At 37.6% G+C, this 25,745-nt stretch overlaps 1 protein-coding gene across 2 annotated transcripts in view; it reads left to right on the top strand.

Moving 5' to 3' along the window:
• Nucleotides 1–25,532, top strand: part of LOC106627498 (kinesin-like protein CG14535) — a 199,443-nt gene extending 173,911 nt beyond the window's left edge. For both annotated transcript variants that reach the window (XM_036366861.2, XM_014247635.3), the window contains 12 exons: nt 17,413–17,587; nt 18,086–18,295; nt 18,433–18,526; nt 18,753–18,956; nt 19,721–19,915; nt 20,075–20,295; nt 20,691–20,820; nt 21,595–21,855; nt 21,985–23,464; nt 23,566–23,673; nt 23,785–23,967; nt 24,167–25,532. In XM_036366861.2, the coding sequence (XP_036222754.2) occupies nt 17,413–17,587; nt 18,086–18,295; nt 18,433–18,526; nt 18,753–18,956; nt 19,721–19,915; nt 20,075–20,295; nt 20,691–20,820; nt 21,595–21,855; nt 21,985–23,464; nt 23,566–23,673; nt 23,785–23,967; nt 24,167–24,740 (3,835 nt within the window). In that variant the 3' untranslated portion in view covers nt 24,741–25,532. The remainder of the gene's footprint in view (nt 1–17,412; nt 17,588–18,085; nt 18,296–18,432; nt 18,527–18,752; nt 18,957–19,720; nt 19,916–20,074; nt 20,296–20,690; nt 20,821–21,594; nt 21,856–21,984; nt 23,465–23,565; nt 23,674–23,784; nt 23,968–24,166) is intronic.
• The last annotated feature ends 213 nt before the right edge of the window (nt 25,533–25,745 follow it).

The raw sequence follows: 25,745 nt of genomic DNA, 5'->3' as shown, positions 1-25,745 counted from the left end.
AGCAATCGATGGCGAAGCTGAGCGGAATACGAAATTTTAAAACAAAAGGCGTAGACATTTTAAACTGTGTGTATACAAATGCGGCATGTGGCATGTTTAGAGTGGTGTGGAAATTAGTAAGAATAAACGAATTTTTGAAACTGAAATATTTTGGCAATATTTTGAATATATTTTTCATGAATTCGCCAAAAATTGCATAGATGTAATAGTTTTTGCTCACCTCACGGTTGCTTGTAACACCTAAAACTAAAGAACATAGATATGGAGTTATATAAATGTATATATCTATAAAGGTTCGGAGCGATCAGACGTTTAAATTCTGTATGTCTCTCTGTCCATCCGTCTGCTTGAGTAAATATGAAGATAACTTGATATATTTATTCTTTGACACAAAACATATTGCAGCTATTAACACGCCTACATTTGGACTATTAACACGCCTACATAATATTCTTAATAAAAAAAAATACAAACTGCTATAACTAAATCACAACAACTATGTCACAAAACCCAAATTTGGTACAAATTAGGAAGAAACGCAGTGTCTAAAATATATTGAAAAGTAGGCGTGACCCCGCCCTCTAATAAATTAAATATTCATATCTGAAAATTACGCAGCAAATTTAGTTGGAAAACTAAAATAAAAAATCATTACTGAATATGAAAATTTTTGAACTCGGGTATTGACCACGCCCACCTCTCATACAATGGTTGTGTTTACAATTAGTAAATGGCCGATAACTGTCTAATAAAAGATATCCGAAACAATAAATTTTAGGCGTTAAGTTTGTAGGTCAATTTGTATTGTGAATTGGTATTACAGTTGAGCAATAGAAGTGGTACTTTTAGACGAAATGCCATTTGTCAGTAACCGTTCGACCAATTTTAAACAAATTTGGTACATAACATTTTTTTGACATTGTAACATTACAGTTTGAAAAGGGATTAAATCTGGCAACCCCGCCAGATGCTTTCGCTTTACGTTGGAGTAATCAAACATTAATGAAGATATCGAAATAAAACTTTGCACAGATAGTGCATCTAATATATGTCAACGCTTATTTAAACATGGTAGAAATTAAGACATAACTGTTCTGGTTCATTTATACCGAATATGAGAACCGCAGTCTCTATTGCTGGCTTTATACCAAAAATATCGGTCAAATTATGAGATACCTTGATGAAATATGAACTAGTACATTGTTATCGGAATGTAGTCTGGTACCAAAGATGGATAAAATTACTTTAGTGTTTCTCGTGGACCTCATAAACCTCACATAATGATTTTAGATATTCGTATTGACGTTGTAACAGGTTAGTTGGGTTAGTAAGAAAAAGTTATATGGCTTAGTAAGAAAAATATCTTAACCTATCTTCTTAAATAAGGAGAATATATGTATATACTTGGACACCCTTTAGTTTGGACCCCGAATTGGTGAAAACGGTCTATGCACTATCCTTACTTATATTTATGTTAGTACAAATTTACAAATTATGTAATTTTCGACTTTTCTAAACCCAGATAACGCTAAAAATAATCAAATATAATTTTACAAAATTCATTAAAATTCGTATCCATCTTTATACCTTTCATTTTTTGTTCTCTAGCTCTTCTATTTAGTACTTTTAAACTTTTTTGCATACTAAATTGAGTGACCTATTTCATTTTTATATAAATCACTTATTTTGAAATAAAAATTAGTTCTTAAATTGTTTATGACCTTTTGTGACAAAGCATATTTATAACGCCTCCAACACGCTGGTAAACAACTTTCAACCCACGACAGTTAAAAACGTTGTTTAAATAAGTAATAAACTCATAGAACAAACGTACAATAACTAAAAGGAAGAGAAAACGGTCCCACAACAAATTTCTGCTTTGGAATAATAAAAATTCCGCTTTACCTAACACACCCACAACCACGTATGCTGCTGCTTTCTAAGTCACTAACACCAACTGCAACAATACTAACTACACTGAGAAAATACCTATAATACCCAACGGCGTTGCTAGTTACCCTTTCTCCAAACAACTAACACACAGTCTAACTGGCAGAACCTCGAAAAGAACCTTTCCTTACACTTTTGAATAGCCGTCGAAGCAGGCGAGCGTATTTCTTGATTATTTGCGGTATTGAATGAGCGGCTGAATGCATGAAGTAACTATCAACCACTCGTACACAAATGGAATACTAAAAATACCGCAAGCAATTGTTCGGCGTTTGCTGCCTACCACTTCGTCTTCCACTACTTCTTCTTCTACAACTTCTTCTTCAGCGGTCACTGTTATGTTGGCTATGCTGTGCGTATACGTAACCTTCGTTATTACTTTGCCACTTGCCCAGCGCTGCAGCAGCAGACAAATAATGAGCAGCGGCAGCGTCCCTAGACATCCACCTATACCAATACAACCACAAAATGCCGTAAAACAGTGGTGATTTGCTAGAGGGGATGAAGGAAAATTGCAATGTAGGCAATGAAGAAATGGAAAAGAAATTAAAAGTAAACTGTTGTTGCGGTGGTGGAGGTTGGGTGGAAAAAGAAAGGTTTTTATATCTCTTGGGCTTAAAAGATGTCGCATGTTTGCACGTCGCAAAAATTCCAAACAGCATTCTGGCGCTCACTTGAAGAAGAATATCGCTGTAACGCGCGGTAGCGGCGTTCGGCAAAGAGCCTAGACAAATACAAACAAAAGTTGTATGAAGAAAGCTTTCGTTATATCGGTTGGTCGCTTGTAATACTCTGCCTTCTTTTACTGCTTGAGGCCGCCTACTTACTTACTTGCGCGCATATTTAGTTTCTGGAGCAAGTAATTCTTTCTTTGCTTTACCTTTTTTCCCGAAATTGTTTTGTCACAAACTTTCTTTGTACTGGCTGTTGTTGCTTTTTGGATGGTTTTTGTTGTTATTACTTTGGTAAACAACCGAAAAAGTTGTGACGAAATTGCAAGCACGTTACTGCAACGAAGACAACTAGCCTCTCGTCGTCTCTATACCTACTCTCTTTAGCCTTTTCTTCTTGTTATTCTTAGCTGTTGTTCTTGCACAATTACTTTTTTATATAATATTTGTCATTCTTTTGGTTTCGTTTTGCTTTTACTTTTATTTTTGTCATCCTTTTTTGTTTTTATATATACTCGCTTCTTCCTTAACATTTCACTGCATCCTAAGCATGTGCTCTTCAGAAAGTTCCCAAAACGTGCTTCGAACTTCGACAGCATGATTAGGCGGCTGACTCTGTTGAGCTAAGTTTTCTTGCAAGAAATATGCACACATGAAATTTCTTCGATATAAACACACTTGTGCACTTAGAAGCTCGCAAATCTAAGCCTTTTGGCTAGAAATTCAATAAAGCAATATTAGTTTGGCTCGTGCAAGGCAGCTCTTCTAATATGTGGCAAGTTGTGGAGAACATTTAGACACTTTTGTCAAACGACAAATTTGGTCGACATGTATAAGTGTGTGGAAATCAATAATATTTATATTTATATCCGCTTATTGAACTGAAAACAAGCATTAAGAAGAGAATTTATTGAGTGTCATTCGCTCAAATACCGCTCTCAACGAATTTTAAAGCGGGCCGGTTTAAAGTCTACAAATAAAAAGTAATTTAACTATTTAAGTTGTAAAAATTAAGGTAATTGGCATAATACTAGGCCTCTTCGATTCGCCAGTTCTGTGCCCACTACGATTGAGCTTCACTCTTTTATTAAAAAATTTACGTGTGAAGCAACCACAAAATTATTCATTTCCATTCAATGCAACAAATTTATAACTCATCAACAGATTTGTATACTGAAAATTGTCGATAAATTAATATGTGATAATTACGAATATTTTATTAAAATAGTGCTAGTATGTATCATTTATACCAGTTGTGGTTTATACCAGTTGCATTTTATACTATTTTTGATTCATATACATGTTGTAATTTATACCATTTGTGATTTGTATCCATTATAATTTATGCAAGTTGTAATTTATGCCGTGTATTATTTATACCAGTTATGATTTGTGTTAATTGTAATTTATACCAGTTTATTCGATTCGCTACTTTTCAATCATTTATTTATTATAGCAAAAACAAAGTTATTGACCTGAACTCGTACAAGACATTATGCGGATACCTTAATAAAGTGGCATAGCCGCTATCTTCAATGTTACCAAGCTTTATTTTGCATAATTTAGATCGGTTTTACTATTCTGAATGATTTAACTGACAAATGAAAATGCAAATTTCTTTGCTTCTTATATTTCTGAAACTTAATTTTTAAAAACAATTATAGAAATTTATAGAACACCAAAATAAAAGGATACATCAACGTTTTTTTAACTCGAAATTTCGAAGTTCTACACTAAGAAAGTATCATAACACTACAGTATTGCCCGTTTGTTTCAGAATCTGTTATAGTTTGTTCGATTCGCTGGAGAGTAACGGTTGGACGAATTGAAGACAGCTTATGTAATGATGTGCGAATTTCACAATTTATTGATCGACTTCTATATAAGCCGCCTTGCAAGATATTAGGCCGATCTTATATCCTGTTAAGTATATATAAAGGATTGCTCATGAAATCTATAAGTCAAGCCATTTTAATTAAAGAGACCTAAACTTTTAGGTTGCCAATAAAGGACGTCCATTTCAATTTATACTTTCATTATAGTTTTTCAATTTGACTCCTCTGTGTCATGCTCATGTACTTAACTCCATCTAAACCCACACCTACTCTTCCTTAATATTCACCGTTAATAAATAATTTAGAGCAGCTAGCAAAAGTCAAGTTACCTGACACTTCTTGTTTAAGTTTTTCTTTTTTATCTTTTCGCTGTGCTTCTTGTGTAATAAATAATTAAAATGGTAAGCAGACAAACAGTAATTTCGAAATTGCGGTTTATTGATTGCAATGAAATTGCGAAAATTCTTTTGTGTAGCAAATGTGGTCAGAGTCATACTGTAATATACAATACATATAAAATAATTCGAGTGAAATTTTATCATTTTGAAATAGGAAAAATATATTTTAATATTTTTTAATTAGTACTAGGCAACGCTGTCGTAAAATTTTTGTTGATTTGTGATTTTTTTATTTAAAAACTTTGAGACCCAAATGTAAGTGATATTTTTGTTCGTCATCGGAAAAGTACTACTACTAATTTCAGTTCAAGAAGACACTTTTTCATTAGAATTGAAAATATAATGTCATTTTCGTTTAGCTCAAAGAGTAGCGAAGCGATAAAAAAAACTGGTATAAAGCAAAAGTGGTATACATCGAAACTGGTATAAATCGAAACTGGTATAAATAAGATTAATCGGCATAATGGAAAAGATTTGGAATAAAAGCGATTCTACCACTTTTAGGAAGCATTTAAACGCTCTCACATGTAAATTTTTTAAACCACAAATTTAGCGAGTAGAGCAATAGCGAATCGAAAAGGGCTTATAAAAGAACACATGTACAAATTTCTCTTAATGCCTATTTTGATATTATTTAATAAGAATATTGCTTACATAAAACTAAATACAATTTTCGAAGTGGTCTCTTAAGATTAAAAAGAGATTTAAGATTTTTCACACCAGCAATATGAATTTCTCTATCGTATGCCGCTTCAAATCTCCAAATTGAAAACCGGAACAATAAAATGTTAGCATAAAATTTTAGTACACAAATTTATCTCTAATCAATATTAACACTTACTTAAATGGTCAGTATTGTATATCCGCTAGGGCTTAGCGAAAACTCTTTCGAATTAGCTAGATTTACGGCATATCTCTTTGCTCCTTTCCACTGTTTTCTTGAAGAGTTTTTACTTGTACTCGATATAATCGATAATTTTATGCACACTTGATAACTTGCAAAGCTACTAAATATTTACCAGCGCTTAAATTTTTTAGGACCCTCTCAGCTTTATAGCGGGACTTTTAAAAACTCATTATGCTTTGAGTAAAGTGAAAAAGTGACACGACAAATGCGAAAATCAAGCGGAAAAATGCTACGAAAAAGCTAAACTCTAACAAAGCGCAGCCGAAAAAAAATTGTGAAAAGAGTACGACGAATTGAGAGACATAAAATTATTTACGATCAAAGCCATAAATTGCAAGCGAGTGAGCGAGGAAATATTAAATTGGTTTAGCAAGTTGAATATACTTGCTAGGGTGTGTACTTTCAGTATATACAGACATACAGATTTATATATATATATATATATATATATATATACGAGTATATATATTGTACACAAACACACTCATGCAAAGCGAAAATTTATCACCTCGTAAAATGCAAACGCTTTTCTCTCACCGCTCAGCATTTTCATAGGCGCTGCACACCACTAACTCAGCTGACTCTCGAACTCACCCATTTCCTACTTCATTTATCCACTTTTCGGCTTTGACGCATTTCATGTTGAAACTCCACAAATACTTGCATAATGCGATTTTAACGCCGCACCACTCATATACTTATGATTGGTGGTGTAGCAGCTTACATACATAAGTATACATATTTATGCTGTTGGAGCGGTTGAGAGCCTACTAGTGCCACCGAAAAGCAGCAATTACCATTCTTGCCATCGGCAAGCAGCACTGTTATCAGCAAAAACGCATTACGCGCACGCCCTCTGGCACTGTGGCAACCCTGCTCCTAACCACTTTTATTTTCAGTTTTTCTTGTGCATCGCATGCCATAAATCGCAACAAACTGAGTTTACAACATAAAACCATTTACCTAATGAGATTTTTAATAAATGCCATTTTGATTTTTAGCCCGCTTGTTGCACTTATCGTGTTCCTTTCACAATTGTATGGGAGTGTATTGTTAGTTAAGTGAGGTTATGGCTGTTATTTTTCTTATTACATTTACGTTGTGCCAGAAACTCGAGTTTATTGGCGTCTTTGGTGTATAGTATTAAACACTAATCACAAACACGGAGTTTACCATAAAAAGGTACCGTAAATTTTCATAAACTCCATTTTTTCGCAAGTTATGGAGATATAACCCGGTTTACCAAGTAGTTTGACTTGATACTACTGAAGCTTTAGTGTCAATGAAGTTTGTTATAAAAGCATATGGCAGTTGTTCATAAACACATAGCCTTAAACTCGAGTTTGTGTTGGCGCTTGAACAGTTATACTATTAGTCGTTAGCAAAATTGTACTGACAAGTCTTAACGGTCTTTAAGTGCTCACTAGTTGAACATTTATCACAAGATTTTTTATGTAATATAGTAATTTCGGGAAAAATATTAACAGCTCAGAGTTCTTACTGAAAGCTACTTACTCCTACATATATTAATTGGGTTCAGACAATTACAGCTAATAACGATCCCTTCCCTTCTTTTCTACTAGCTGGAGCTTCTCTGAAGGTATGTGAACCTCTGCAAGAAAAGGTTAAGTTCCTTTTAGCTTGATTGCCGCCGTTTCCTAAGCCAAATGTTAGCCACCTCGGTTTATCTCAATACCTGTGTCTAGAGATCCATGCTAGCAGTACACGATTCCTCGTGGTAATCTTGTTTAGCTTTTCTATGCATTCCAGTACCATTGCCTATTTAATTTTATAAAATAAAATTTCTTGGAGTGTGTTGCCATTACTAAAGACTTTAAATCGGGAGTGCTCACGCCATATCTCACTTAGCTCTATTCCGCTTTCAACACCATCAAATAACTCCGTTTGGCACGCAACAACATCACTTTTAAGCAAGCAAGTTGACTAGCGCTGGCTCTGTCTGATTCGCGGTTACTCAGTCGAAACTAACGATATCCCCGTCGTTTATTCACTGCTAGCTGATATTAGCTCGATTTCCCTTCGGTATAGCAAACATTGCTTTGTTGTTACTTTAGTACAAATATAAGTTTGAAACGAAACTTTTTTTGTAATTTTTACTGATTTAATATTATTTAATTTTTACTGATGTTGTTGCCGTGTGCCCCCGGAGTTAAATTTTTTGCTCACCACTGCTTTAATTGTTTTCATTTTATTGGGTTCCCTCGTCTCTTAACACACTTATGTGTCGTTTGAATGAAGAGTTGGGGACTTGGTGTAATTTTCGAAAGACTTAGATTAGAGTATCTCAGATCTTAGTTTACTCATCCACCGAATGAACTCTTTAGGGCTATGAGCTTGTGTAATTTACATGATTTTCACACCTGAACTTGATGTGATAAATTCAACATTATTCCTTCTGAAAATAATTCTTAGACAAAAATTAATTTAGTCCTTTCCTTGTTGCTACGGAATAAACAGTATGCTTTAAATGCGAAACTAGATTTACTTCAATTTTATTATTTGTGGCTCTTCCATTGTCTATTGGCTTTTTATTGTTTCGGAGTTTTCCTTTTTGCCTTTTACTTTTATTGTACTTACGATATTAAAGCGTGTAGCAGACCTACAAAGTTGGCAAAACAAGGGCTACTCTAGTCCAACATTGTTTAGGCGAACACGCGTCACAACAAAGTCAGCGCCAATAACAACATGTCAAAGTGAGTTAGAATAAACAAGTGCAACAGAATATACACCATATATATATGTTTATATGCAAATGTGCCCGTAGAACCACTCTAACTGCCATAAGCTACGCAATTGTTTTGAAAATCGCCTAGAAATATGCTTTAACATATTTTAGACTTTTAACCTGGTTTTGTCTCGTAGCAGCTGACATTTCTTTTATGGATGCCTTTATATCTGTGTATGCGTGTCGGCTGTGTCTCTGTCGTATGCTGTAACTCGGTTGTATTGTTATGTTTCTATATAGAACGGTACTTCGTGTATGGATTCGTATATGTACATTAGGGCGGTTTAAAATAAATCACTGATTTAGAACATATAATTTTTCTGCAATCGAGTTATAGATTTTCGACTATAATATAATAGTTGAAAAAAAAAAATTAATGAACAAAAATTTTCTAAAATTTAAGATGATTTTTGTTGGAAAGGTTTACCCACGAAAAAGGTCCACTATTAAAATCGTAATTTCACCTGATAGATGATTTTTGATACAATTGAAACATAACTAAAACAGCTTAGGTCATATAAATCTATACCGTAGCTCTGGAACAAAATTTTTTGGTAATAACTCAATATAATGTTCTTTAAGCTTTTATTTCATGTTGCTTTTCTATCTCAATAATTATGGAAACATTTTAGAGGCACGGTTTAGTTTGAGTAGAGATTCTAAGTGCACATAAAAAATTAATTTTAATTTTCAAGATATCTTGAAACGCTTAGTTGTTCGTTCGGCGCAAGGTTCATTGTGAAATCTGTCAACCGAGGCTTTCTTCACCAGCTATATGCTATAGTGACTCGATCTAAACAATTTCATCATATACTATGTTCGCACCGACACAAAATTCGTGTTTTCATAGACAAAAGAGGTTTTCACGCGAAAACTTGTGTTTTCATCCATACAAAATCTGTCAAACGAAAACACAGTTTTCGCTGAAAACCCCTTGAAAACTTACATTCCACTCATTATAATCGGTGCCTGCTCTAGTTTAATCGATATTATTAGAAGACATATTTTGCCAGCCCTAAATGTCAGTTGACAATTTGTTTACATTCCAAAATTAGCCTAAACGTACCCTACAAGAAACTGCTGATGGGTTCACCAATACACTCACGTTTGATATGTCAGTACCGTTAATTTACATTTGCATTTTTAAATTCAGAACTATCCACTGATTGGAGAAAGACGTACGCAGAGCTATTGAGAGGAGGAGATGGCATCAAGTGAAAATTTATTTTCATATTTTCATATTTTATTATATTTTTGTTGCATTCCTTTTTATATTTAAGTATATTAATATAACTAATTTTGATTAAAAGTTTGAAATTTATTAAAGAAATAAAAATTATATTATCTACTGCGCAAACTAATTTTTCACTTCTGATAGCTTTTCAGTCTTAACTGACAATTTTCAGCTATGACGGATTTATGGTCAGCAATGACTCAGAAAAAACAAAACAAACAAAAGAAAGAAAACAAGGCTCTTAAGAAAATGATAGAAACTTTGTTCTGCGCGCTGACAAAATTTTTTCAGCTATGACTGTCATATTACCCATCAGATGACCGTCACGGTTCTTGTAGGGTACATAACAAATGTAAACAAATAGATGTGTAAACTGTCAATGAAAACTCATCGAAAACACACAATATCGGTCAGAACGACTTTAGTTCCACAATCCACAAATTGTGTTTTCAAGAGGATTTCAATTCGGTGCGAACATAGTAATAGATTACAGCATTGTCTTCGACCTTAATCCGTATCAAATTTCGTGAAGATACCTCGTCAAATGAAAAGCTTTCCATACAAGCGCTTGATTTCATTCATTCAGTTTGTATGGCAGCTATATGCTATAGTGGTTCGATCCAAACAATTTCTTCGGAGATTACACCGTTGTTTTGAGTAATATTGCATACCAAATTTCGTGAAGTTAAGTAAAGTAGTTTTTCATACAAAAACTTGCTTCTGATCAGTCAGTTTGTATGGCAGCTATATGTTATAGTGCTCCGATATCGGCGGTTCCGACAGATGAGCGATTTCTAAATGAGAAAATAACGTGTGCAAAATTTCAGATCGATATCTCAAAAATTGAGAGACTAGTGCGCGTATATAAAGACAGACGGACAGACATCGCTAATTACACTCACATCGTCACGCTAATTATTTATATACATATTTTGTAGGGTCGCCGACGTTTTCTTCTGCGTGTTACAAACTTCGTGGCAAACTTAATATACCCTGCTCAGGGCATAAAAATATATATTTTTTCTTCAAATGAAAAACGACCCACCCTAAGACACGGCAATTGTACATGTATTTACCTATATCTGATTTTTGATGCGTTCCAGTATTTTTTTCGCAACATTCGTCCATTATGTCTCGTCATTTGAGACCTATCTTTCTATTGTCAATCCTCAGCAGACTCGCTTTTTATGCCGCCCAAACACACATATTTATGTACATAGGGTTGTTCTACGCATGTATTTAAGAGCATTTTCCACCAACTGTATGATTGGGCTTGTGACCATGTCAGTCATTGTTGCTTTATTTCCATCACGTCAAAGCTACACGTACACCTTAAAAAATATATTTCATTTGGTACACTCGCAACACACAGGTATTCCCTCGAGGACTCGCTGCAGCTGTCTATCCAACTGTCTACCACTAACGCTTCTCGTTTTACAACAACACAGCTGAGTGTGAGAATGTGTGTGTGCTTTTAAATATATTTTGTATAACTGTCCTGCGGCATTTCCAGTTTTGTTTTCCTTTGCAGAAACTTTATGTTTTCCACTGCGAACCTTTCGTAAAAGCATTTTTACTGGATTCTTGTCTGGCAAAACATATTCGCTTTAAAATTTAAACACTAGATTTTGTTGTACGTGCCGTCGGTGCTTTAAAGAGTCGTAATGGTTTCACCAGTGATTTGTTTGGGGAAATACTTTATAATGCTGCGATTAGCTGTTTCATAGATAGGATAGAATACGATAGCACTAATTTGAGTAATTACTTCAGTTGGGAAAATTAGACTGGAATTTAGTTGAGATTTACAGTGAAACTTGTTTTTAAGAAAACAATTTAGGTAATTAAAAAATCTTGAGGGACTATAACATATAGTATTTTGGAAGAAATGTTGGCATTTTTTAAAGTGAAAATTCTATAAATAATTCTGTTCATAATATTAGTACTGCTATGCTAGTGTCAGGCTATTGAGAAAAAAAGATTTTTAAGGCGATTCCAAAAAGCTAACGTCTGGAAATGTCTGCCGAGGTACGATCGATGAGGTATAAACTCTTCTAAGAAAACATGTCTAGACTAGACTGCACGAGTTTGAACCCACGCGCCTCCGGAGCGTAGTCCACTCGGCTACAGCGGCTGATTATACTATAAGAGAAGTCGTAGAAGTCGTTGAGTGTTGGAAAAACTTAAGTAGACTTTCCAACTTCGCTTCCTCGTCCAAAGTGATACACGCATAATGATTATTTAGCTCTAAGAGCAGTTTGTATGGTTTATCTTCATTTGAATTCAACAGACTTTTATCGTTTACTTTTCTATATATTTACATTCAACTTTTTTTGGCTATGACTTTGACTTACTTCTTCCAAATATTTCAAAATTATAAATATAAAATTATTTATTCCGAATTCCGGTTTCAGCTTTGCTCCAGGCAATTCATTCATCTCTTTACATAGTTTTAACTTTAAAATTAAGCCTTCAATATATCCAAATGGGAGTTGGTTTCATTTTAACCGAAAAACTTTGTCTTGTTATATGTTATGAGCTAAGGTTCTGGTTCACAAACAATCTAGGCAATCAATCAGTCTCAATATGAAATTCGTGTCTCGGCTGGGGAACTAAATTCTAAAATTATAAAGCTCACCACCGCTGATTTTACCTTCAAACAGCATATTAAATGATTTAGGCAAACCAAAATTCAACAACTTTTTACTTTTCTTCCAAAAAAAAAAAAGAATAGTGCATTGACATTGACTTCTAATTCTTTCCGCCCAAATGCCGACGCACAACAATTTCTGATATTAAAATTGACGTCAAAGCGTAGAAAAACGAAAATAAACCACAAAGCATAGAGAAAAGCCAAAGCGACTCGCTGCCTTCATTCGGGAAATCATGCACTTTTCACCGAATTCCCACACACTTGCCGGAATAACTTAACCCCTTTTTCGGTTCCTTTGCTTAACGCTCGGAACAATGATATATTTTTTTCCAAAAGCTGCAGCTGCAGCAGCAGCGATGTGATAGTATGTGATATGCTTAATAGTCAAAGCGTGAAATATCATAGCTGCTGAAAAAAGCAGCCTTTGTGTTTGCTTAACTCACCGTTTTTGTTTTTGTTTTTGTTGCACACACGCGCATCAAACAGCTTTGCCTTGTGCCACAGCGCTGGCTTTTACTGCTTTGCCGCCACGAGAGCAGACGACTTAGACTTTAATATTTTCAGCTGGCTGTATCTCGCTTTCATGCAAAGAACTTGCTTCAGCGCCTAAATGTATGCTACACTATTTTGTAGCTATCATTGTTATGTGTGTATATGTACCTGTAAGACTGTCTGCTGCTTATCACTGCTTTTGTGGCATTCGCTTTGCTGCGTAGCACAATACAACGCAACTGTGCCTCGGCGCTCTAGTGTTGTGAATCCTTGGAAATGTGTGAGCAGCTAGCTGGCAGGCAGTCGAATTCGGTGTTACTTTACTTTTGGAGGTTATATTTTTTTATTTTTTTTTTAGGTTTGGTGTTTTTGGGAGTTTCACTTTTTTCTGCTCCTATCAATTTTATCTCAAATTCTTTGTGCACATATCTATTGGTTAGTTGCCTCTCTTGACAATACTTGTCTTATGTGCTTTGAAGTATTGAAATTTGAGCTCCAGCAAAGTGGAGAAGAGCCTAAGCAAAACAAAAAATACTAAATTCAAGTTGATGCCTTGCTCTTTCTCTAATGCAGTATTTTTGAGAAGTTCATAATATTTTCTTGCTTTAATTTGGCGATGTACCAGTCTAAATGATCTTGAAAAAGCTGTCACACTATTTACCTGAATCCACAAATTAGCGCAAATTCGCACCACGAAATGAAACCAAGTTCTTATTGCTATAATATTTTCAACGAACACAAAATATTTTTCCTTTTTACTATCACTAGGCGATAGTTCGTTTAAAAACTAGCACAACTAGCGAACCTCAGGCGAAATTCGTCGTTACTAATGTGTGAAGGTCTCTTAATTTTTCCAAAGATCTCCTCTACAGTTCGTTTTGTTGTCCACTCTATATCCAAAATTGATTATATATACCAGCGGCTTCAAACCTGTCAATATCGCAGTGTACTTACTATGTATGGTTCATCATGCTCTCTTTGACTATTACAAACTGCAAAAAACTTTTTTTTAGCTTGTTGTAGTTTAATTTAAGGTTCATGAACACTAACTTTTTACAAGATTATCGAAGTTAACTGAATCTAAACCATCTCTATCTTTTTTATCACTTACTCAACTTCTCGTTGTTGACTGACCATGTGGTCTAATACTTATTCAAAAGTAACCATACACAATATCTCAAGATGCAGGTACAAGTAATAGTCCGAAGGTACCAAGTCTGGAGAGTATGGTGGATGTGGTACCGCATCCCATTCAAGCTGTAAAAGCTTTTGGCGAATCATCATATTGTCTCGCAATATGCTAGTGGAACACAACACCTTTCTATTGACCAATTCTGCCCACTTTTGATTGAGTGCATTACTCAATTTGTCCAGCTGGTCACAATGCACTTCAGAGTTATAGAAAAATAAACGATCCCTTTGAAATCCCACCAAACAGACAACATAATTTATTTTTTTTTCTTATCGGCCTTATTATATCAGCTGTTCAAATATTTATATAACAGTAAAGCGGTTAAGTGTGAAGTTGGCTGCGAATAAATTCAATATGATCAGCTGTTTTATCAAACGAAATTGACCTACGACATAGTCATCCATATTTTAGGGTTTGGGTTCATTTTCATTTTCACAATTTCAACAGACAAAATACACCTAACTCGATCAATTAAATATACTCAGCAAATAATTAACCTCTCTCAGTGCCCTTTGCAGTCTCGTCTTTTTCTTTGTCTTCCTCATTATTTTATACGCTAAACAGGGTATATTCAGTTTGCCACAAAGTTTGTAATACCCAGAATAAAACGTCAAAGACTATATAAAATTTATATATTAATGATTAGCGTAACAAGCTGAGTCGATTTAGCCCTGTCGGTCTGTCCATCTGCTTGTATATACACTAACTCCCAGTATCTCAGTTTTAGCGAAATCGCTCTGAAACTTTGCACATGTTCTTTTCTCCCGAAAAAGCTGCTTATTTATTGGATTCACCGATATCGGACCAATATAGCATACAGCTGCCATACAAACTGAATTATCGGAATCAAGTGCTTGTGTGAAAAGCTTTTTCATTTGACGAGATATATCGAGGAAATTTTTCATATTTTATTATCTAAGACAGCGGTACAATCTTCGCGGAAATTGTTCAGATTGGACTACTATAGCAAATCGCTGTCATACAGACTGACGGATAAAAATTAAGATAAATATCTTTGCATACCTTTTTATGCTATAAGAAGTGTATCTGTGGATGGTTATGCAGCGAACAGTCGAAATCGCCGTTTTTTTCGTATTATACTTTTTTTTACTTCGTCGACGTTAAAACTTAGACATACCATAAACTTTATATTAGAAGTGACACTATATTTATGCATTAACTTTACTACTCTCTACCTTTTGGCTTTAATATTATATATATATAATATATATACATATATGTATATCCACCATATGTATTAACAGCATACACATTGTGCCTTAATACCTTTCCAAAAGTTGCTGCTATAGACGCATATGCCCTCACATGTATGTATGTATATGGTATTTTCACATCCTCTATGCCATGTTCTGCTCCACTTCTAAAAAGGTTTCATTTCGTGTGTTAATGTTGTGTGTTAATTAATGGCATTAACATCATGTCTAATACGGTTATTATCTTGGGGAGTCATAATTGTGTTTTCGGATTTTGTTTTTTTGCTTTATTCTGGTTACGTTCAGTTCATTTCACCCGTAACTAACGGTTTTGTTCGGCTGAGAAAACACTTTTGAGGATTTCTGCCGGCATACACATATTTCATAGCGAAAAGTAGGAAAAGTTGTCTGGACTTAGGGAATATTTTCTGACAGCCAGACGGCCAAATAGAAGGTAATTAATAAATTTTGTGCTCAGATTGGAGGACACAGGTGGATATAAGGGTATATAAAGATACTAAATATTTGTTTATATATCTAGATGTTTGGGTTCGTAAAAGTCATCACGATTTTTTAATAAAAAATAATTATTATGTATAGAGCTACTTATATATTTACAAAGATATCAGTTATTACATTTTTTTGAACTTGTACAAACTTTTAAGTATTAACTTTTGAGAACCTAAGTTGTATGTATTAATTTCAAAAATGATGAAACCACTATATGACTTATTTTATTTTTGTTAATTAATTAATTTTATTTGTATTATATAATTCTTATAGCTTCTAAGCTAATAACTTCCTTTTGAGAGCAATGTCGGACTGCCTTCTAAAGATTTGTTACAACTTTTCTAAAACATTGGTCAATAGGTTAAGGACTTGCCATAAACTTGTGTATTTTGATAAAAACAGTTGAAACAACCCAGATCCCAGACCTCACATTATTATCACTTGTTGGAAACTTCTATTGTACAATTACCACTCCGAAAAAAAACAAAATATCCTAAGGATTAACACCAAATGAAATAAAAATAAATCCCGGTCAGATTTTGAAATTTATCGGTCTTAAAATTATAGAAAACTGAATTATAAGTTTAGGTTATGTTCGATGGCTAATCCAGAGGTTTCACTTGTATTACTATACAATATGCAGCCCTTTGTGAAGCCATAAAAAAAAGAACTCCTGTATTCGATCTTATAAGTCAGCATAGAGTCATGTGGCCAATAAAAATTTGCTCAAGCGATTAATTTCTATTCCCACTAGCTCAGTGGTATATCTGAAAGTGTGAGCTCGCAAGTGTTTAAGTCTTAATCTCGCAAACGTTTAACAATCAAGACGGAAGTTTAAAAATATTCCCACTTCTTCTTTCTCCATATAGCAGCGGCAGCTGCCTTCCGGTAAGGTTTTCAACCTTACAACATGACACCGATAGAGCAATGGCCTGTTATAACCCCCACAACAAGGAGGAGCAAAGCCTTAAAGAGTTTACTGGATCTCTTACGATCGACCTTGGGCCAAAAGGGTATTAGGCAGCGCATGAACCGATGGTAGCCCAGCTATCCAGTAGTAATAGCATATTTTACACACGAGAAGAGAGGAGCATCGACCCGTTTCCATTCTATTGATAGCGCGTATAGGATGTCTTTCATTGCCAGCTCGTAAGCTTTACAGTTACCTGCGATTTTGCTGTAGCCTGGCACCCATACCAGTCTTATCACAAAAAGACTCGATGCCGTTGTAACGAAGTTAGACATTCCTTAACCAGCCCTGAAAACACGTTTACTGAGCTCAAGTCTTGTATCGCCGCCCTGCTATCAGAGTGGATAATCACTTCTCTGAGGGAGGCTGTACTCCTGAGCAGTAAATCTACTGCTACCTTAATGGCAGCAACCTCAGTTTGGAAAAAACTCCTACATAAAAGATCATAAGACCCTTTAAATCGTTAAAGTGCTTTAGGTTCGTCAAAATTTTAAGCTTCACCGCATGAATGCCTATTGGACAATGTCCAGCAAAAACTTTTACTATTGCGGCAAGGTAACATAAAATTAAAGCTCACTTAAAACTTATGAATATCGATTTCACTAACTAATCGAACTCTATATAAATTCCTTTCTTCCCACAGAGCTGCACAAAAACTCGCACAAACTCACAATTCGACAAAAAGTCGCACCGCCGAACTGCCAAACGCCAGCGCACGAAATGGTGGCTTTTGTGGGGCGCTACAGCGTGCGCCACCGCCCATGCCACCGGGTTTGGCGCGTCGACTTGCGAACAAGGAAAACTACGGTATCGGCAAGGTGAGTACAATCAAAGCATAACTCAAGTACTTAAGCATATATGTACCTAACTACCTAAGTAACTAAGTGTGTAGTCGCCTAAGCAGTAAAGTATAGCATAACAAAGTCGGGTATTGCATGACGTGTGCCATAAAAACGCGATCCAATTACCGCCTACGATTTACCGCTAATAATATCGGTCTGTCAACAAAAAGTCGCTAGACATTGTGCGAGGTGGCGGCGAAGCGCCTGCCCATTATGAAGTTAAAGCATAAATCTAATTTAAACTACAATCCGCAGCAATTAAGATCACAATCAACACAGCGCTACTGTATGAGCGCTTCATGTTGCACACACAGTGTTGCCAGTCATAAGTGGTACGGTAGTACAAAGCATAAATATGCGACATTAGTCATAATAAACTCGCTACAAACAGTTTTTTGTGCGCATAATTTATTTTTCCTTTAATTTTTATTTATTTTGCATTTGCACTTGAATTTTGTGCTTTGTTGTTTTCAGGTTAAGGTGATGTTGCGTGTCTCGGACGCACACACGGACACGGAACACCCGCACTTTATGTCGGTCGATAAGAAGAAACGTCAAGTGACGCTGACAGATCCGTCGGCAGCGAGCGCGCTCGCGTCTTCGACGTCGCAGGAGCGCGGTCCCATGGTAGCCGCGCCGAAAATGTTCGCCTTCGATAGCCTATTCACGGCTGAGGATCAACAGGTGAGTGTACACAATTATCAGCGCTCAAAAGTTCTTACAGTCGCAATTTATCAAACGCCTTTGCAAGCGCAAGTCATTATTTAAAACTTTTATTTTACTCCTGCCTTCGCTTTCGCCGGCTTTCTTCTCGTCCACAGTCCGATCTCTGTGCTTCCGCTTTGTCTGAGGTGATACCCGCCGTATTGGAAGGTTCAGACGGCTGTCTACTCACGATTGGTTATCCGAATTCCGGTAAGTTTCCTCTTTTACTTTATCATTTTTATGCTTTTTTCTGCGCTCACTAAGGGGAAATGTGCAATAAATTGTAGATTAATCGTAATCTCAACACGCTTATCGCACATTTTTCTTCCTCACATTTTTTTGTTTTGTATTTCGCCATTATGTTTCATTGTCTCTTTTGCTTGCTGTTTCTCGTTTTCTACTTATTTTTGTTTGATATTTTTTCGTCGTTGCACAGGTCAACCGAAAACCATGTTGGGTGGCGTGAACCCGCCCACTGAATTAGGTGCTATTCCTTGCGCCATTTCGTGGCTGTACAAGGGCATTAATGAGCGGCGTCAGAAGAGTGGCGCGCGCTTTTCGGTGCGCGTCAGTGCGCTGGGTGTCAGCGCCACGAAACCGGACTCGAGCTCGAAGGACTTGTTGGCGGCGCATGCGACTGGTAAGTAGATGAGGATGTTTCAAATATGTATATTGGCTGGTGTATTAGTTAAGTTACTTTAAGTTCGGCGATTAATAGCTTTACTGCATTGACAGTGCAGTAATTTGTTCGCCTGGATTACGAGGTGTTCTTATTTTTTTTAAACCAAATTTTGCTACTTGTATAAGTCACAGAAATTCATAAAAAGGGCGTTATACTCCATGGAAGCAAGAGAAAGAGATATGAAATCGAAGCGGAACTTATATTTCTTTGAGTTTTTTTTTTGTGTTTTGAAGAAAAATCAAAGGTAAATCGATAGGAAAACACCGAGGAGGTACTTATTTAGCAAGGGTGCTCCCGCCTCATTTTTTCAGGTTCTCTAAATATTTCCTTATATATTTCCCTTTTTAAAGAGCTGTCAAAGGTCTTTGCTTAGTGCCTCTTTTAAAAAAGAGAGATATTAAATATCTTCATATTTGAAGAAAGCTTAGTATTTGATAGAGCATCAGCTATAACGTGAACCAAGTAAAAGTAGAAACATATCTCGGGGTAGAAGTAATCTATTTCTGTACTTCAGCGTATGAGTTAAGTATTGTCTTTAGAGAAAAAGTTGAAATAAATGCATTCTCTAGAAGAAAATAGTTTTAAAAATGCTGCGACTTCATTATCCATTTTTCATTAACATTCAAAATTTATCGTCGTTTTAACTCTTTAAATTGCTATTAATCGCTTCGTGTTTTTCGGCAAATCCTCTGCTTCTTTTCAAATTCTCATCCAACACACAGAATCCGATGACTCTCCGGGCGTGTATTTACGTGATGACTTTCTTGGCGGACCCACCGAATTGCGTGCGCCCACCGCCGAGCGTGCCGCATTGTTCCTAGACGCCGCACTCGCCGGACGACCACAAGGCGGCCTGGAGCCAGCCATGATATTCACACTGCACGTCTACCAGTACAGCTTGTCACGCAAAGGCGGAGGTAAGCACATGCGCTACTTCTTTGTACTCAATATAGTAGTCGCCGCAGCCGCTGCAAAATAATTGGAATTCCAATAATGCAACGCTGGCACTCTAGACTTTTCGTGCTAAAATTTTAATGCACTTATTTTCATTCGAATTCACACAATTCACACAACAGTGGCCGGAGGACGCAGTCGTTTGCATCTCATCGATTTGGGTGGTTGCGCCAACCGCAATGGTGGACTGCCGCTCTCCGGCATCGGCAACATACTGCTGGCGATATTGAGTGGACAACGGCATCCGCCGAATAAGGACCATCCATTGACGCCGCTGTTGAAAGATTGTCTGGCGCCGTTGACGTGTCATGTCGCCATAATGGCGCACGTGATGCACACACAGGTGAGTGTTGTATGGTGAACGGTTGTTGTCGAAGTGGTAGTGGTCGGAGTATGTAATAACGGGTTCGCTGTTGTTGTGCGTAATTGGTATGCTCTTAAGCGGTAAGTTTTCGTGTATCAGCTCCGGCTCCAGCCATTGTTGCATTGAGCTGCTTAATTGCACAACAATTTCATAATGAAAGTGCCGACTGCGCGACTTACATCGGCTAACTGACTGACTGAGTGGTTGGTCAATTTATTGCACATTCATAAAATCACATTCGACTCTCGACTTCGTTTTGCGACCATTCATTTGCGTCACAATGAGATTGACAAATGACTTTCAATTTGCATTGCCTCCTTCACTAATGTTGTTGTTTTTTCGTTTTTGTTGTTTTGCTCTTTTCTTCCTAACAGTCGCATACGGATGCTTTGACAACGATACAATTGGCTTCACGCATACATCGCATGCGTCGACGTAAGCACCGTTTTCCAATGCCAAGTGACAAGACCGGTGTGGGCGGCTTGGCGGCCGGCGTTAATGGAGGTAAGTCATTGAAAACAGCGTTGAATTCTATTAGTGGGTTGGGCAGTAATCGCTTCGAGGAGGTATTTAAAAGTGATTGCTGTTGTTGTAGTGATATAAATCATCCGCGTATATTTTTGGCGATTGCAACGGAGTTAACAGTTTTTGGGCGGGTAAAAATCTGGGTTCGTTTCGAATACATACCAAAGGCAGACGTGATACTATAGTTAGAAAATTGATATTTCTGGAAACCCGTGCCATGGTGAAATACGAAACACGGTCCACAGTGGCAACTGCCTCCATAAAAATAATCATTTTTAAATTGGTCGAAAGTAGAACATCTTCACAGAAGAACTACTTATAGAATCGCGTAGTTCTTTTATTTCTGCGCAAATCGGAGGGGTACTGTTTGGACCATCGTTTATCATATTAAAATTGAGAGCATTATTGAGTCTGATAAAGATACCCCTCCCATTAAGATACCGGACTCATCAGGAGTTCCTTCAAATACATTTCAAAAGACTGAATACATTTCCATTTCAAAGGTTTTTCACATCCGAACCTTAAGCTAATTACAACAGCGAAATTTGTATCAACCAAAGAACCACAAGATTAATTTAGTTTCAACGAGCTACTTTGTGGTCTCGATTTTTAACAGTAGAACTATCTCATATATCCATACGAGATGCTGTAAAGATATAAAGCCAACTTCTCATTAATAACCTCTCTTCTCCACCTTTCGAAATATTTGGAATACCGCATTTCTTTACCAATACACATTTTATCCTTACTTAGGTCATCAATCGACTGGCTCTTCGGCTGGCTCTGGCGCAGATCCATCCAGCTCTGAGTTATCGGCCGATACAGTAATCTACATGGGACCCAGCGACGATGCGACGGATGGCGAACATCCGCCGGTTTATTTGCCCTCGCTCAGCAGCGGCGATAACCGTTGTGTGATGAGCAAAGCGCTAAAAGGTAGTGGCTTAGAGAAACAACAGCAGTCGCCGGCGAAAAGTGCAGCGGGTACATTGAAGAAGACAGCGGCACAGAAAGGTAACTAAAGGCGATATAGGGGCGCAATCATTACTCTTTTTTAAACATTAGTTATTTTTATTGCACTAACAATGCTTAAACACTCTCAATAATGACTTTCTCTTCGCTTTAATTTTTTTTTTTTTGTAGTCCCACAAAGTCCCACCATCAATGCGTCCAGTCGTAATGGCAGTCTGAAGCGAGGCCACGTCAATAGTCCCACACCAGCGCAGCAACAACAGCAGGCGCCTCAAGCGACTACTGCAAATGTTGATCAACAGCAACAATTCTTTTCACCCGTGCACAGCACGAAATCGCTAACGCATTCAGCCTCCTCACCGAAAATAGTTGCGGGCAGTTTACGACACCCCGGCATGGCTGGTATGATGTGCTCGAAAGGATCGAATGTGCCATCGCCCAAAGGTTCGCCGCTACGACGTCCCGGTGTGGGTGGTGGCGCCAGTGTTGCCGCCGTCGCCGCTGATGTGCTAGACTGCCCTGGCAGTCCGATGCGCAAAATAAGCGAGGAACAATGGATTGATGGACCGCGTGTATCGCGCGCCAAAGTGGCTGAAGCGCGTCACTTGATGCGTGAGGTGAATCATGTGAAACAATGTGAGACATGGATCGATGGTCCTAAATCGCAGTCTGCCCGTTCACTTACCGCCGGCAATCTGCCTACAGCACCGTCACAAGTGCAAGGCTACGGCTTCATGGATTCGCACAAGAAGTCTATGATACGACAATGGGTGGAGAATCAGACATCGCAGGTCTTCCAAACCACATCGGCGGCCTCATCGCCTACACATGGCGCTGGCAATGCGGCTCATCGCGACCAGCAGGCACAACATCTGCGCAACATAACATACCACATGTCACAGCTGAAGCAGAAATCACTCGACGCACCGGAGGATTTGTACGCGACGAGCACAAGACAATTGCAACACCAACAGCACAGCGTACAGCATCCGCAATTGCAGCAACAACAGTCGCTACCGCTGGAACAACAGTTTATGTTGTGTGCCAGTGAGGCTGAGTTGGCGCAAGCCATTGCCATGGGTCTTTCCACAGCAGTGAGCACAACGAATGCCTCAGCGCCGGCGGAGATACGCGGCTCGAAGGCTCTGTACCATCAACGACAGTCCAGCGCCACCGGCTCGCTCGGGCTTACACAGACAACACCAAAAGAAGAGACTGATTTACATTCGACGCACTCGCACACCGGTTATGGCACCATTTCACAGCAAGTATACGCTCACGGCATCGCCGCGGCATCTGAGCATGGTGTTGTTGTGGGTGGTCAACAAGGCGATCGGCAAGCGGATTGTGATGAAGACCAAGACAGTGGTCCATCGGAGGTGCCGCCCGCCCTGCCGCTCATCGAACCGTTAGGTTCGCGTGAAATTTCACACGAAAGTCTACACCGCATACTGTCGCGACATGTGTCACGCGAATCGCTTTACCAACAGCAACAACAACGCGAACAGCAACAGGAACTACGTCGCCACGAGGAGTTGCAACAAAATGCGCCCTCGAGGCAATCTTCGCATCATTTCTCGCAACACAGCATGGGCATGTCCGATTGTGGACTGCAAGTGACAGAGGAGGAGATAGCGCGCACAATGGGCGGGTGAGTTGTGGCAGACGATATTAGTGACCGAACAAAAGCTCTTGTTTAACATTAAAACTAACTGTTTCCTTATTTTTCTTTCACTTTTCTCCTCTTCGTAGCGAACATCCACTGGCCGCGCTCAGTCACGTTGACAATATGTCCATTGTGTCAAGCTTCAACATGGCCGGCGATGCGTTTAGCGATTGTGCGATGGGTGAAAGAACGAGGTAAGTTGAGTAATGGTATTACGTCCCTAAAAATTCCTTATTTCCTTAGAATTACTTATTACTTTTTTTTGTCCAACAACATTTAATATGTATAAATTCTTATCTTTTCAGGAACCAATTCGATCAATTAGCGCGTTTACGTGAGATCTTCACCTCACAGCTAGCCATGGCCGAAGTAACGCCAGTCTTCCGCAGCTGCGATGTGGGTAGCGTTTACAGTGAGCCTGCCTATCGCTTCAACACGGGACCGGGTAGTGTGTGTAGTGAACCGCCATATAGACCACCAAGCCCGAGGTGAGTTTTTAATAGCAAAATTGTCTCTCAAAAGTAGCATATACATTTCTCTCAGTCGCTATTAAATTCCTCTAGTATTTTGTAAAGAAATATTTCTAGATGAGAAAAGCATCCAAAATACATGACCTCGGTCGAAAACTATACAGCTTTCCCTCTATATTAACTTATTTTATCTTTTTCTATATCTTGTCGCTTTCAGACAACCTTCGCGCAGTCCCAGCCAAGGCAGTTTGCCCAGCCTAAATGGCATCATGCAAATCGCAGGCATGGAACAATATGCTTCGCTGCGTCATCCCGACGGTGCTTCCGATCCGAATCTGCCCAAAGTTGAGAAGCCTTTTGTGTTGGAACATGAGGACATCTGTGAAGTAGATGAAAAGTCCGCGTTACTTTCACCCTCCAAAAGACCTTCATTGGAAAAGGAACATCTTCCCGGCGTTGGTGGTGCCACAGTGCCCACGTCTTCACAAACTCAATTACCATTGCTGCCATTGAATACCTCTTGCGAGGCTTACGACAGTGGGCATGACTCGTCAACACCACGCACCTCCAAGCATTCAGGCATTTCGCGACGTGCCGAAAGCGGCTACCATAGTGTGGCGACGGCGAGAGATAGTGATGAGAGCAGCTTTACGTCGGGACTCTCCAAAGAACATCACAACCGCATAACAATGGTGAAGAAGAAGCGACAGGATAAGGGCCTGTGCAATTGGCTGATGAATCCATTCACCTGCACCTATCCGGAGACTGAAGGCGAGATAAGCGACTTTTGAAGAGCGCCGTAAACGGAAGTGAAAGGGAGAGCGTGCCAGGCAGGGGAACTCGAATTTATAACGAAGGTAAATAGAAAACAGTTATTGTGGTAGCGAGTAGATGTGGTTAAGAGAAGAATTAGTAAATAAGTGCGGCAAACCCACCAAACAATTTTTGCGCGCCGTTAGAAACAATAACACGAAAGCATGCCAAATTTTTACTTTAATATAATAATATATTAGTGTTTATTTCTTTTTCGAAATAACTAAAGCCAATGTTTTTATGTGGCAGTTGAAACGGCGACTGATTGTTTTTTAATGGAAATTTTTATTGAGCATATGAAAAAAGAAGATTTTTAGCTTAAAAGTATTTAGTAAAAAAACAAAAAAAACTCCAAACTTTACAGAACCCATTCGTAAAGTAAAAGCTTAAGTTTCATACATATAAGATAAATGTATTTTATAGTGAAAGCTTTTAAACAACATGAAAGCTTAAGTAACATAGAACAGTGAGAGTTTATACGACATGCGTTGAAAGCTTTTTAAGGGTTACCTAAACATATTTTAAAGTCTTACAATATTTGGAAGCGTTAGCGTAAAATAAAGGCTTAAAAGCCAGTGATGAAAGCTTCTTGAAATAAGTTTGCGTTGAAAGCTTACTTTTAATATGTAATATTCGGTTATTATTATATTATTACATCTTTTTATAATGGTTGTTTTTTTATAAACTTCAAAATCATCCACATCGTCCACAAAGCTTTCGTATAGAAAATAATGTTTTCTCGCAAAAACTTCACTTTAACGTAAACTCTTTAACACAAAAATTTTTAGAGACAGTCCTTAATGCAAATACACATTTAATTAGCGTTCTTTATATGGAAGTTACCAATGTAAAAAATTCTGTGAAAGCTTTATGTTTATGATTGAACAATTTCATTAAACATCGAAAACTTCCACTCACTACACTTATAAACAGTTTTCTAGCTGTATTTCAAATTTAAATTGAATTTATAAAGCTTTCACAAC

Source organism: Bactrocera oleae, chromosome 3 (genome assembly GCF_042242935.1).
Source record: "Bactrocera oleae isolate idBacOlea1 chromosome 3, idBacOlea1, whole genome shotgun sequence".
NCBI lineage: Eukaryota > Metazoa > Arthropoda > Insecta > Diptera > Tephritidae > Bactrocera > Bactrocera oleae.
This window is presented reverse-complemented; position numbering and strand designations above follow the sequence as displayed.